The sequence below is a fragment of the Dermochelys coriacea genome, chromosome 1 (assembly GCF_009764565.3).
Source record: "Dermochelys coriacea isolate rDerCor1 chromosome 1, rDerCor1.pri.v4, whole genome shotgun sequence".
Taxonomy (NCBI): domain Eukaryota; kingdom Metazoa; phylum Chordata; order Testudines; family Dermochelyidae; genus Dermochelys; species Dermochelys coriacea.
Window position 1 is genome coordinate 54,398,055 of NC_050068.2, and position 15,641 is coordinate 54,413,695.

At 42.1% G+C, this 15,641-nt stretch overlaps 1 protein-coding gene across 1 annotated transcript in view; it reads left to right on the forward strand.

The window, feature by feature from the left end:
- Positions 1 to 15,641, forward strand: part of COG6 (component of oligomeric golgi complex 6) — a 67,040-nt gene that overhangs the window by 37,592 nt on the left and 13,807 nt on the right. Inside the window, exon 10 of the mRNA XM_038408182.2 lies at positions 14,886 to 15,017. Coding sequence (XP_038264110.1) covers positions 14,886 to 15,017 — 132 coding nt within the window. The remainder of the gene's footprint in view (positions 1 to 14,885; positions 15,018 to 15,641) is intronic.

Sequence of the window (15,641 nt, forward strand, 5' to 3'; positions counted from 1 at the left end):
ATCACTTTCCTCCTGAGGACTACATCTCTCTCTCTCTCTCCCCCACTCCCAAGCACAGGCTGGGATACAGCTTTTATGTTACGCTGACACCGCTATGTCTAATGCGTATTCAGGAGGGGTTTCTCCTCTCTTATTTGTATTTCCTCACTCTACTAATGTTGGGGTGTCATTCTCTTGTAGGTTAGCATATTAATGATCTCAACTTATTATCATGTATGTCAGCTCATTGCCACGGCACTCTTGTGGTCAGACGTTTACGGATGGTCTATCCAAAAACTGGTGTTAGCTCATGTTCCTGTGACTGGCTGATGTCATTATGGACAAAATCCCGCCCCGATTCCTGCCCCACTGTGTCGCCATGCCTAGAGTAGGCCACAGATGAGAATGCCCAGACTCAGGACAGAGTGCTAGAAAATAGGGCAAACCGGTGGTGTATTCTATCATTAGATTTCACCACACCAGTAATAAGAGTACTCGTGGATCACTGTACTAGTTTACCACAAAGTACAGACAGCCAGGCAAACTGGATCTTATGATGTTAAGTTATTAAAACAAAGCGACCACACATTACGTTTTTCCAGACCCAAAGGGTTGGTCACTCACCTGAGTTCACTGGATACTTCAGGATCTCAAACAATGCCGTTAGCTAATCCTTAGTAAACTAACTAAATATATATTAATTAAGAAAAAGAAATGAGTTATTAGAAAGGTTAAAAGCAGATAAAATACATTACAGTTGAATCCGAATATGAGCCCACTTGATTGCAGAGATACTGTGTCTGCTAATTCTCCTTTAGTCTTTCAAGGCTTTCCCAAAACTAGCTTTTTGGGGATTTCAGTCCAGTGGCTCAAAACTCCCCCTGTTTAGAGTTCAGCAGATTAGAGATGGCAGGATCATGCCCAAGGCTTCTCTTTTTATAGTTAAAACAGACTAGCAAGATGACCATCGTTATTACCATGTGGGAATTTCCTTTGATGAAGAATAGGTAATTCAGACAGTCTGTGAATCTCCATTGCTGGCCATTCATTATAACAGGGATAGATAATTGAAGACAATACAAGTAATATCATTAGTTTCATGCAGTAAATACACATCTCTGATCTGAAGGTTGATTGAGTACAGGATACAGACAGATGAAAACAATACTATCCATATGTTCCTTGATCTCTTATCAACACAAGTGAATGGGCTAGTGTCTGCTGGCCCATTTAACGTCCCTTTGATACAAACACACAATTGAATTAGCCTGACAACATTGCACTGCCCCTTGACATGCCTTTAAAGGTTACACACAAGTGAACTGGCCTGTTAATTTTAACCTGAGCTGGTTTGTCGGCGTCACGCATTCTGTTTCCAGTTCCTCAAAACTTAAAGGTGACCATTAGGTTATTTGTCTGTGCCAAAGTTCATAGGCCTCAAGCCTTAGGCTAACTGCTGAAGCCAATGTCTTACAGGGTACAGGCCTGTAAGTTCCTTGCATTACTGCTGACTATAATAAAAGACAGAATATAATGAAAGCAAGACAGAGAATATAATAATGGTAAGCTAGCCCTATGGACTACATTACTTCCATGTCGCTGTGCCTCTGTGCCACAAATACGTCCTACAGTTCATTGTGGGCAAGGACCATGATGAGTGCAGAGTTCTTCCTTTCAGCCTTTTGACCACTCCAAGGGCCTTTACAGAGGTCCTCTCAGTAGTTGCAGCCCATCTTTGACAGCTGGGAATACTCATATTCCCCTACCTGGACAATTGACTCCTCAAAGTTTGTTCCTTCCAGAGGTTCAGTCAGCAATCAACAAGGCCCCTAGCCCTCTTCCAGTCACTGGGTCTTTGTCTCAATGCAGAAAAATCGACAGCAACACTTGTCTAGCATATCAACTTGATCGGAACCATCCTGGACTAGACAACCTGCGTGGCTGTAATAGGGTGCAGGCAGGCCCCTCTATCTTCTGCCTCTTCTGCATCAACAAACCAGCCAGAGATCTCTGCTTTGGTGCAATCACCCGTGCTCTTTATTTACAGTACAAGTTCCCACCACCTTGTAGATACAGACAGCATCAGGCTCACAGCCTCAGGGACTGCTAGCTTTTGCAGCCAGCAGGGGAGAGCAGCCTCTAGCTCCTCCCTTTCCTCTCTCCTGGCTTCCTTCTTGCCAGCCTTTATGTAGCCCCTTGCTAACGAGGCTGGCAGCTATCCCCTATTTGCCATTTAGGCCTGGGCTTACTCAGCCAGCTCCAATTCCCCTTTCCTGATTGGAGCTGGTGTACAAATCGCCTTTAATATCCGGCCAAGCCTAAGAATGATTGGGCCTGTTTCTTTGACTTTGGGACAGGCCACTTTTGGATAGCATCCACTTTGGCCTGTAGGAGGTTGATAGTTCCTTGATCCACCTGGTGTCCAAGGTAAGTCACTCTGAGGCCTATTTGATACTTCTTAGCCTTAAGTTAGTCCTGCCTCCCTTATGCGCTTGAAGACTTTTTGTAGATGTTCCAGGTGTTCTGCCCAGAAATCTGAAAATATGGCCACATCGTCAAGGTAGGCGACTGCATATTCTCCCAATCCCACTAGGAGACCATCTACAAGTCTTTGGAAGGTGGCAGGTGCATTCTGCAGCCCGAAAGGGAGCACATTAAATTCATACAGCCCGAAGTGTGATGAAGGCTGACCTTTCCTTGGCGGATTTATCTAGCGGTACCTGCCAGTACCCCTTGGTTAAGTCCAAGGTAGAGATGAACTGGGCTCGTCCCAGTTTCTCCAACAGTTCATCTGTGCATGGCATTGGATAGTTGTCTGGGCGAGTTACAGCATTTAGCTTACGGTAGTCCATGCAAAAATGTATCTTCCCCATCAGGTTTGGGAACTAGAACCACTGGAGATAGCCATGCACTGCCAGAGGGGCGAATTACACCCATCTGTAGCATACCCTGGGTCTCCCGTTCTATAGCAATTTTAGCTTGAGGAGACACCCGATAAGGTTGGGCTTTAATTGGGTGAGCATTACCTGTGTCAATGGAGTGGTATGCCCGTTCAGTCAGTCCTGGGGTGGCTGAGAACGTCGGCACTTAGTGCACAGCTCCTTGATCTGCTGTCACTGCATACACCCAAGGGTCATGGAGAGGTTCACCTCTTCCACGCCACCATGACTTTTTTCCCTTCGTAGTAGACACCTTCAGGCCACTCAGTGTCATCCCCTCCCTGGGATGTAAACTGACAAACCTTTAATTCTCTGGAATAAAAGGGCTTTAGAGAATTAATATGGTACACCTTAGGCTTTTGGTTGGAGGTGGGGAATGCTATGAGATAATTAACAGCTCCCAGGCGCTCTTGGTCCATGAATGGCCCTTCCCACGACACTTCCATTTTATAGGCCTGGAGCGCCTTTAAGACCATGACCTGGTCCCCTACTTTGAAGGAATGCTCTCTGGCATGTTTATCATACCAGGCTTTTTGCTCTTTTTGAGCATCCTGTAGGTTTTCTTCGCAAGGGCTAAAGAGGTTCAGAGGTTTTGTAGGTTGGTTACAAAGTCCAGAGTGTTAGTTCCTGGAGAAAGTATAAATCCCTCCCATTGCTGCTTCACCAACTATAATGGCCCCTTAACCTCGCAGCCATATACAAGTTCAAATGGTGAAAACCCTAAACTGGGATGTGGTACAGCTCTGTAGGCAAAGAGCAACTGCTGCAACACGAGGTCCCAATCATTGGAGTGCTCATTTACGAATTTGTATATCATGGCCCCCAAAATTCCATTAAACTTCTCAACCAGGCCATTTGTTTGATGATGGTAAGGGGGTGGCAACCAAGTAATTCACCCCATGAGCTTCCCAAAGGCTTTCCATATTTCCTGCATCTGTGAGGATGTTGGAGGGTCAACCTACCCTGGAAAAAATGTCTGTTAGTGCCTGGCACACACTTTTAGCCCTGATATTGCTTAGAGCTACTGCTTCCGGCCATCGGGTGGCAAAATCCATGAAAGTCAGTATGTACTGCTTTCCTCTGGGTGCCTTTTTCGGAAAAGGACCCAGAATATCCACAGCTACTCACTGAAATTGAACCTCAATGATGGGGAGTGGGTGGAGAGGGGCTTTGACCTGGTCTTGGGGTTTTCCCACTCTTTGGCACACCTCACAAGACCGGACATAGGTAGAAACATCCTTGCCCATTCCCTCCCAGTGGATTGACTTTCCCAAATTGTCTTTGGTTCTGTTCACCCCAGCATGGCTACTAGGAGGATCGTGGGCTAAGCTGAATAGCTTTACCTGGTACTTAGTTGGAACTAAGTACCAACTGTCTCTGAGGAGGCCAGTCTTCCTGGTGTCCACCAGAAAGGGTTTCCTTGTATAAAAGTCCTCTTTCTACAACAAACCTGTATCGATTAGAAGAGCTGAGAGGTGGTGGGTTGCTCCGTGCTGCCGTGCAAGCTCCCTGGAAGCTTTCATCTGCTTCCTGTTCAGTCTGGAACTGTTCCCTTGATGCTGGAGACATCAGTTCCTCATTGGATTGTGGACCTGGGCTTGGTCCGTCTGGAAGAGATGCAGGTGATGGGGCTGTTTTCGTTGACTGTGAACCGCTCTCCGCTGGTGCACTATGTTAGGGTTCAGGCTCTAGCTGAGCCTCTTGTTTAGGGTTATCTGCTGGTGCCAGTGCAGGTTCAGTGTGGCCCTTTGGGGTTGGGGTTGCAAGTACTGGATTCAGTGCTGGAAATGGTTCTGGTGCTGGTTGTTCCGCTGGTTCCGGTTCTGGGACTGGCTCTGTCTGGGTCTCGGTGACTGAATCCACTACTGCTGTTGCAGATGTTGGCATGGGGTCTAGTTCCATCATCTCTGACTGGGTCCTGGTAGAAGTTTCCGGAACAGAGCTAGGTGTGACAGCTTGCTTAGCCTGGCTGCGGGTGACCATTCCCACCCTCTTGGCTAGCTTACATGATAGGTCAAGTCTTCTCCCAACATCATGGGAATGGGATAATCATAATAGACTGTAAAAGTCCACGTTCCTGACCAGCCCTTGTACTGGACCAGCAACTTGGCTGGAGGCAAGTCAAAAGAGTTTGACTTGAAGGGTTGAATTGTCACTTGGACCTATGAGTCAATTAAATTGGGGTCCACTAAGGAAGCATGGATAGCCAACACTTGTGCTCTGGTCTCTCTCCACACGGTAACCTTCTTCCCACCCTCACTCAGTTTCCCACCGCTCCGAGGGTATCTGGGCCTGAGGACCTCTGGTGTGATTCCGGTGCAATTAACTGTAATCTGTTGGGGTTCTTGGGACAGTTGGCCTTTACATGCCCCAGCTCGTTACATTTAAAACATTGTCTAGCTGATGCGTCACTGGGGCAAAGTGGGTTGCTGAAGAACGGTGTGGCGGGATGATAAGATGGCTGGAGGGTTCCTTGTGGAGGAGGTGGGGCCTTGGGCTGCCCCCGGTAGTAGGATGTGGTCTGAGGTTGTCCCTTCTGGTATCCGCTCCAACTGTGACCAGTTTTTTTCTGTTCTGCCACCTCCACCCATTTGGTTCCAATCTCCCCCGTCTCTATTTGAGCTTCCCATCTAGGATGTACCTTTCTGTTTCCTCAGGAACACCCTCTAAGAACTGCTCCATTTGCATTAGGAAGTGCAAATCTTCTGGAGATTTAACACTTGTTCCTGATATCCAGGCATCCCAATGTTTCACAATGTGTTAGACATGTCGGGTAAATGACACATCTGGTTTCCACCTTCAGGCTCTGAACCGCTGACGGGAATGCTCGGGGGTTAGCCCCATTCTGACTCTTGCCTGGGTTTTAAACAGTTCATACTTGTTCATGTGTTCCTTAGGCAGTTCAGCCGCCACCTCGGCTAAGGGTCCATTGAGCTGCAGCCTCAGCTCTACCATGTATTGGTCTATAGAAATGCTGTACCCAAGGCAGGTCCTTTTCAAGTTTTCTAAGAAGGCCTTGATATCATCGCCTGCCATGTAGGTGGGGAATTTTCTGGGATGGGAAGTGGTACCTGGAGAAGGATTGCTAGGGTTTGTTGGTATATTCTGCTGAGCCTTTGCCTTCTCCATCTCCAGTGCATGCTTCCTCTCTTTTTCCTTCTCCTCCAGTTCTTTGTCCCTTGCCTCCATAGCTCTCCTGTGGGCAGCCTCTAGGGCTTTTTTTGCCTCTTTCGCTGCCTCCAGTCTGGTTAACTCCAATTTGTGCCTTGGTTTCTGTCATCTTAGACTCTCTGTTTTTAACTAACTTTACACCCGAGAGTTAGAAAGAAAACCACAAAAAAAAAACAAAAAAACCCTGGCTTGTAAAATTTTGCTGTGCTGTAACCTGATACCTATGTTGTCTGATAGCTATTCTCAGCCTACAGAAAAATCCTTTTAAAAAAAACTAACACCTTTTGTCTCCAGGCAAATAGACAGAAAACCCCTCTAGCTGCTCTTAGCTTTAAAAAAAAAAAAAAAAAAAAGTACCTCTTCAGGTCTGTGAAAAACATGTGAATTTCCCTGCAGGAAGTTAACTACCCTGCCTTTAGGTAGAGAAAACTCCAGCTCAGAAAAGAAAGATCCCTTTGTTATGCCTGCTGCTCCATCCCCCCAGGCAGAGACATAAAATTTATAGCTGCAGTCCTCTTTTACAAAACCTTTTAAAATCTTGCTCTGTTTCTGGTGTTCTTCAAGATATTTTGCTCCATTATCTCCTCTTTTCCTCTCTGCTACAGAGTCCTTGTCTTTTTAGACTCTATGGTTGAGAAGAATGGGAGCAGCAGCAGGTCCATCCCTCCTTATATATTCTCAGTCCAAAGCACAAAGTTGTGTAGGGCTTAGGTGCAGACCTATGCACACTGCTGATGAAAAATCTCTGATCAGATGCACAGGAGCATGCACGCGCACATCTGTAATGGAACACCCATCGGGACAAAACATCTTGAAGAAATTGTTACTGTACAGATAAGTAACTGCTTCTGTTTTTCCCCCTCCATTTTTATCCATTTTATTTCCATGGAAATTTTCCAACAAGTCTGCTAGTACATAGGTCAAAATTATACTGATGTAATTGTTACTTTTACTATTATTTTTATATTTGCACTGTTGCTTCAATATTTATTCAGAAGGCAGTACTGTAATTTTAACTTTCTTACAATAAAATGAAAATTTATGTAATAAAACTTGCCTAAAGTGACCAGTGAATACATGGTCCAGCAAAAATCAGTTTATTTATTGATAGGTGTTCTGTATTCAGAACAGGCTTGGACCTGCAGACAGTTGCACTTTATTACTCATATACGGAGTCCCATTGATGGGAATACTTTCGGTCAATCTTTTAAGAAAAAAGTGTGTGTCAGGCTGTTCCTTTTTACAGATTAGCCTTTATTTTAATGTATTTACGTTTTGAGGTTTTCATGTTAACCCTTCTGGCCCACAAACCAAATGTAAAATTAGATTCTGTGACTGATTCTAAAGAGTAATAGTCAGCATTGTTCTTTGCATTTATTAGAATGTCATTTTTAATTCTTTGAATCAGATTATCCTTGAACAAGTTTTGTTACAACCCTTGGTGAGCTCCCCCTTGTGTACTCTCACCAGGTTGCTGTACTTGGATCCAAACCTCTGGATGCCATCTGTTGTTGACTTGCTAGGTCTGAGGAGTCTAAAGTATGGTTTTGGGCTCTGGGGCCCTTGGCACACTCTCAAGTTACAGATCCTCCATCTAGGACCCTTCCCCGAGAGATGAGACTTTGCACACCCCAGTTCAATTGCAAAGGCCTTGAAACAAGTACAGGCTCTGCCAAACATCCCCATTAGGTCTTACATGCTCCCAGAGTTCTGTTGAAACTATGGACACACTGCAGTTACTGTTTCACTCTTCAGGAATTAGAAAGCAAGAAACACACAGACTTTGCAAAGGAATTTCTAAACCAATCACGCTTCACTCATAGACACAGCACATGTGATATACAGATCTGTGGAAAATAACCAAAACCTACATATACAACGCTGCCTGAGTTTCCACACCACCTCTACAGTCCTTTGGAATTTGGTCAATGTTATTTCGTGATCCTAGGACTCTTCTTTTGTTCTTTCTCCTGCTGCACAGCCTTGCCTTCTCACCCGGGTCTCCTCTCTCTCTCTCTCTCTCTCTCTCTCTCTCTAAATGGCCAGGGAGAGAACCTTCCTTTTATAAGTTTCTGGTCTACACATTTAGTGACTCTTCTTATTGCTTTTGTGTCCCATGTCAGGTGGTCTATTGCTTGGCTGTAGCAAGTGTGCAGACTGGTATAGCTGCACCTAGACTGCAGACGGATTGTTGTCCTAGGATGCTTCCATTTTAATGGAAGACCATCCAGCTTAGCAACTTCTGATTGTTCTGCATTGTTAGCCCTCTGCTAATACCTCTTGGAATCCTTGTCTAGATTGGAGGAAAAAGACAACAGTGAAGGCACAGTATAGTTTTACAGTCAAAATGGCTTTCACAAAACAAATGGAGTTTGCAGAATGATAGATACCTGCAGACATATACTAATTTATCACAACCTGCTTTTTGGTTTTAAATATAAAATAAAGTCTTACTGTATTTTGGAGAAGTATTTTCATACTACAGCAAACTAGGAAAATAGACTTTCATGTGCACTTCTTACTAGGCTCTGTGAAAGGGCATTGGACCTTGGAGCAAATCCAAGGACATTACAACCCTTGGCCTTTTAAATGTGGGGGCTGTAGTTGTAGGTCATGTGGCTGCTTGGGGTGGAGAATAGAAGGAAGGAAAAAGCTAGGTCAAAAGGAAGCTGTAAGGAAGGATATATATCTCTCTCTCCCTTTCTGGCTGTCAAAAGCAAAGAAGGTCTGTGGGGAGCCACCTGCCCAGTATCTCAGTTGATTTACTTTTGGGTTTCACCTTTATTTAATGGATAACAAGCAAGCTCCATGGAAAGGGGCCTTAAAGGGACTAATATTTGGGGCTTTATTTTCATTCTTTGACAGATGAAACTGCCCACCATCTTAATGGCTAGTATCCTTCTGGTTTCCTTTTGCTGATGATATTTGTAGTTTGATAAGTACTTGCTTCCCCATATCCCTTATCTTCTCTTTAAGTGATTCTGTAGAGGAGTCATAATTCTTGGTATAAAGTGTTTATATCACAAATTCAGAGTGGTTTTACTACAGGATCAAGTAAGATAGAACATAGACATAAACTATCAGTTTTCAGCAAAGCAAAATGTTGAGTGGATATCCCAAAGATAGGTTCTAGGATTGGTGGTATTTAATATACTTATCAATGATGGGAAAATGAGTGAGGTGGCAAAACTTTGTAGATGAAAAGATTGTTTCAGTTAGTTAAGACTAGACAAGGTTATCAGGAATTTGAAAAGAACTTAACAAAGCTCGGTGAATGGGCAGCAGGATATTGATTGAAAATCAATATTGACATATGCAAGATAATGCACACTAGAAGGAATAGATTATGCTATTCATACATCTTACTGGGTTCTAAAATAACTGTAAGCTCAGGTTAAAGATCTGGGCATCATTGTGACCAGCTGAATGAAGATCTCTGCTCAGTGTGTGGTGGTGGTAGTCCAAAAAGCAAACAAAATGTGTATGTGTAAACAGTGGGAGAGAAAATAATACAGAAAATATTACAATTCCAATATATAAATCATTGGTGTTCTCTTAACTAAAATTTAACACTGTATTCTGTGTATCTCATCTTAAAAACTGATATAGCAGAAGTAGAGATGTAGTGTGAGAGGCAAAGTGAATGACAAGGAATCTGGAAACACTTTCAAATGCAAGAGGACTGGGACTATTTACAGAGGAAATAAGGGGTGTTATGACAGAGGTATACAAAAAAATGAATGGTTTCAGAATGGTAGCTATGTTGGTCTGTATCAGCAAAAAGAACGAGGAGTACCTGTGGCACCATAGAGACTAACAAATTTATTTGGGCATAAGCTTTCGTGAGCTAAAACCCATTTCATCAGATGAATGCAGTGGAAAGTACAGTAGGGGTGTGTGTGTATGTGTATATATGTGTGTGTGTGTGTGTGTGTGTGTGTGTGTGTGTGTGTGTGTGTGTGTGTGTATATGTGTGTATATATATACAGAGAGAGAGAGAGAACATGAAAAAATGGGTGTTGCCATACCAACTATATCAAGACTAATCAATTAAGGTGGGCTATTATCAGGAGAAAAAAAACTTTTGTAGTGATAATCAGGATGGCCCATTTCCAACAGTTGACAAGAAGGTGTGAGTAACAGTAGGGGAAAAATTAGCATGGAGAAATAGTTTTTACTTTGTGTAATGACCCATCCACTCCCAGTCTTTATTCAAGTCTAATTTAATGGTGTCCAGTTTGCAAATTAATTCCAATTCTGCAGTTTCTCGTTGGAGTCTGTTTTTGAAGTTTTTTTGTTGGAGTTTTGCAACTTTTAGGTCTGTAATTGAGTGACCAGGGAGATTGAAGTGTTCTCCAACTGGTTTTTGAATAGGAAGCTCTACTATTCTTGAGAGTATAGTATAAAAACTCTATTCTTTTTCATAATGCTACAATAAGATATTCAATAAACTTAAGTTTAAAAACTGATAAAAATATTCATATGGTAATATATGCAAATAAAATATTTTTAAGGGTTAAGGGAGTTAAGTGTTAAAAATGGTTAATGAGATTAAACCAGCTGCTAATTGCCTCATGTTAGGAGGCGGGCTCACTTTATTGGCAGGTTATTCCATAATTGTCCCTACGGGGTGTTTTTCACATTCCTCTGAGGCATCTGGTTCTGTTTCCTGTTGTGATAATTGGGCACAGTAATTTACCCTAATTGTGGGCTCAACTGTATGTAAAAGTTCATAAAATGTCACAATGATATATAATAACAAATATTTATGGGAAAAGACAAGAAAGGGAGACAGACTATTTTAATCCAAACTACTGATATAACTCCGATGAAGTGAGCTGTAGCTTATGAAAGCTTAAGCTCAAATAAATTTGTTAGTCTCTAAGGTGCCACAAGTACTCCTTTTCTTGATATAACTCAAGCACTGCGTTAAGACCATGCTTGGTAAACATGGAAAGTGTGGACCAGAAATCAGTGAACCAAAATTGGCGTGTCGGAAACTAGGCCTAGTTGGTGGACAAAATGATGAGGGGGTAGACTATATTTCTCACCATTCCCTTTGTGGGTCCTGAAAGAAAGAGCCTTTGGGAGAGAAATTGGCTATTGGAGGGAGCTTCACCTTCATGGCTGCTACCTCCACCATCTCCTGGGACCCTGGGCCTTCGTCATCCTGATCCTGAGAGATGTCCTGACCAAACTGGGCCAGAAAGAGGGGCCCAAATGATATTACCTCCACCATGCTCCAGCTGAATCCCAAACACCATCTGGAATGAAATGGGATCAGACTTTAACAACAGCAGCGGCTCCAATCTATTTCAGCTAACTGCTTCCTCTCTTTTCACCAGAAGGCCAGATATTATCATCTTTGTTACCATGTGAGACTGTCAACAAGGGGAGGAGAAGGGGGGATTTCTTTCTAAAAACTCCAGCTAAAGGATAAGGAATGTTGTTAAATGAAAGCCTTTCCTAATACTTTACATTTCAAATGCTTTAACTTGTTTTCCTTCCCCCCCCCTTTTTTTTTAAGGGAGTGTTTGCTATGGCATTAAGAGATCTGAGATCTCTGTATACCAAACCCTGGACCTTGTTTAACACAGTTTAATGTTGGACAGTGACTAGATAATGTTAACACCTTTTGGCCCGTATATTCCATTTAAATTAATACAACATGCATCTGAGACATGGACCACTGGTTTGATCCAGTGTAGCATTTCCTGTGATTCAAATCAATTCTACATTGATTAAAAAAAATTGCAAAATTGATGACATAACTATATACTCAAAACAATTTCCATAAAATAAAGTGTTTTGTTTAGTTGTAACTAATTTTCATTACCTCTGTAAAAGTTTAAAAATGCAGACAATCAGCTAAACATTTATACTGGAGCTTTTTGTTGATTTTAAGTTAGTGGTGAATGTCTTTTTTTTTTTTTTTTTTTTAATTAAGAGGGATCACAGGGTTATATTTTTAATCATCCAGTTTTTTATTATTGTGTTTCAAAACCGAAGGGGGTGGGGGCTTTTATTCACATCCCTACCTTTTTACCAGTTCATTGGATTGTGCTTATGTGCATGTATCAGCACACTTAAACTGTTTCTGAAAATGTTATGGTTTTCAGGGAAGATTATAGCACTAGAAAGTCTGTTGAGCTTAGTGTACCATTTGCTAAGGATTCAGTGCACATCACCTGGCATGCACACTTGAGAATACTTGTTTGTAAAAGTAAAATGTGCTTATTGTTTCTAGATTGTTTAACAGTTTCCCCTATTCTTCATTATTGCTTGAATTATGTATTTTAAAGCAACTACTGTAAGATCTTAAGTCTCTTGATTGTTATGCCTGTTTCAGAGGATATTGAATATTCATTAAGTATATAAATAAAATAAAATTAATTTATAAAGCAATTAAAAATCACTTTAAAAACTTTTTAGGAATACCAGTAAGTAATTACTAAACTTATATTTTGAAATCCAAATGAAGCCTTTTTTAATTTAGACTATTTTTGTGTGAGAACTAGAAAAGAATCTGATCTGGTTAAAATATAATTTTGATTATAATTCTCCCTTGATAGCTTAATTTTGTTTGGGGTAGTCCAGAAGTCTTAAACTGTTTATCCGGAGATTTTAAATAAATTGCAGCTTAGATTCCTGGAACTGCTTTCTTTTTAAAGGACCTCTCCAGTTTTTGGTAGTTATTGTTCACATGCTGAATTCCAGGTGATTAGACCATTTATTCCTGCCTATGCTCTATACATTTGACTTAGGGCTCTTTTATACCACTTGCTAATGCTGAATTGGAAATGTACTTTTGCTGTAGTGAGGGAAATAATACAGAATGACTGTCTAGATTAAACTGAAATGTCAAGTCTCACACTATGGATGCAGTGTTGCCTGTTTTGATAGATCTACGTTCTATGTCTAGTAGTCTGTGGAGAGAACAGAATCACATTTGAGCAATTCTTGATCTTGAGTACTGATGTGCCCCACATTATATTAGTAAGTAAAAAGTCTCATTAGTACATAGAGTTACCAAAGTGTGTTTTTTTTCTCAAGATACCATGAGTTCAGGATTCTTGCTCTTTGGTCCTCATGCATTCAGTATAAGTTATGATGGAAAACCCCTTGCTCTTAAGATTTTTGACCCTATGAGGCACATGTGAGCTTGTTCAAGAGCACTGCACTAGTGAGCATACTTCCAGTGTCTCTGAAGCTCCAGTTCTGTGGTCAGCCAATTAAAGTTCCCAGCAGATTCGAACAACACAGTTTCAGTTCTTGCTGGAATCCTTTTTCTGCTTCTTTCCTGCTTCTGTTCAGGCTTCTGATTTGGCTCCTTAGGAGCTGTAATATTGTACATCGGTAACACATGTAGATCCTCAGCTTGGTGTCTGAGGATAAGTAAATCTTGGCCTGTGGAGAGTATAGGCATTGGGAAGTTGTCTTGGTTCCCCAGACCACGCTTGAAGCATTGACACCTATGGCAAAGTTTGGTAGCAAGGGATCTTCTACACAGTACATCGGTTGGGTGGGTCTTTCCATCCCCACTCAGTACCAAACAATGCCTCCTAAGGACAAGAGCCTGTACAGGAGCTCAGTGTCAGGGAGTCCTTCCCATGCCACCTCGGCTTTTGTATGTCAGAGCCAACAGATTGGTTGAGCAACAAGGCCTTTCCCAGCACCTCCTGTGTTCAGCGCATCAGCACTGTCAGAATAATGTGTTACCAGGGACCTTTCTTGAACTTCCTCAGGATTCCTATCCTGAAGAAACAGTTCAGCATCTGTCTTCTCCATGCCTTCTTGAATTTGGTGCATCAGTGCTGGTGGAGCAGTTTAGAACCATAGTCAGAGTTATTGGCATATCATTGCCTCATTGGCTTTCTGGACTGGTGTCATTAGAATTTGGGTACCTTTAGTAGTTTGAGCCCTCATATTGTGTGGTTTCTGGTGTTCCCTGCACATTCATTGTTTGGTGTTAAATGCCTGAAGTCCTACAACTATGATGCCAATTGTCCTTTCTTAACCAGAGCACTCCCCCTTTTTGGTTCTGATTTTTTGCCTTCCTCTGTAGCATGGGGCATGGTTTACTGGAGGGAGGCTTCTCTGCTCCTTGAAGTTTTGAACCATGATTTGAGGACTGCAATAGCTCAGACATGGGTGAGGTTTTTCATAGGAGTGGTGGGTGACATTCTGTGGCCTGCGCTGTGCGGGAGGTCGGACTAGATGATCAGAGTGGTCCCTTCTGACCTTAGTATCTATGAATCTATTCAAGAAAGCTCTGTTATCCCAGCCTCTGTGGGGGATTTGTAGCGCACTCGTTGCAGGATTTTGTCCACTTGATAGCCTCTGTTCCTCTGATTACTTTTCTTTCTGGAAACTGTGCAAGGTGTCTAAATTATTTGTCCATTATGAAAGGCTGTATAAATAGCACGATGGGCTATTGACTCACTTCCAGCACTCCAAACTTCAATAAAATGACTTAAGAAGTTTATATTTTCCTCTCCATTTTCTGAAGCAGCCATGACGCATGTTGCTGAATACTAAGTTTAATGCTAGATATGACTGAGATGTCAGGGGAAGGTTGGTTTTCTTTATTGTCAGTAAGTGATATTGTAACGCTGCAAGTCATAGGCAAGTATATTTTGGAACAAGTTATAGATCTGTCCAGTATCAAAATATTGAACTCCATCTCTGCTTGACTGTGTGTGACTTTACCAGTAGCTGATTGGTACCTACTAACATGGATACATACTGCTTATGATTTCCTGTGAATATATAGGGAATAAACTATCTGTTGTCCAGGTTGAACTCCCACCACCTGATCTTGGCCCAAGCTCTGCACTGAATCAAACGCTTGCATTGCTACGTGAGGTTCTGGCATCCCATGACTCATCTGTTGTACCACTGGATGCTCGTCAAGCTGACTTTGTACAGGTATAATTTGTAGAGTTCATTTGAACACAGAGAAATATGTGCATAATTTGGTCTCAATATAAAAAATACCGAAGAGGCATGAATTTGGTTTGCCAGAAGCTGGAAATGGGTGACAGGGGATGTATCACTTGATAATTACCTGTTCCGTTCATTCCCTCTGGGGCACCTGGCATTGGCCACTGTTTGGAAGAAAGGATACCGGGCTAGATGGACTTTTGGTCTGACCCAGTATGGTCATTCGTATGATTTTTGTCTGCAATTGTTTATAGGCTTCCTCCCCCCCAGATTTTAATACTGATAACACTGTGGCTAATAAAATTGATAATTACATTACAGCATGGAATGTCCTATTACAATATCCACATTCTATTATCCTATTGATAGTTATTTTTCTTAAATTACATATATATAATATGCACACATGTTTGGTCCTGACCCAGTGTGGGCATATGGACTAGGTGACTCTTGAGGCCCCTCCCACCCATACATTTTTATGATTCTATGAACCACCAATCTTCTCTTCTAAGTTGCTCCATCTCCTGTGTGGGTAAAATCTGTTAATTTCAGGTTCTTATACCACACCACTAGTCTGGTAGCTGATCATCTGCTGGTCAAGAGCTATTT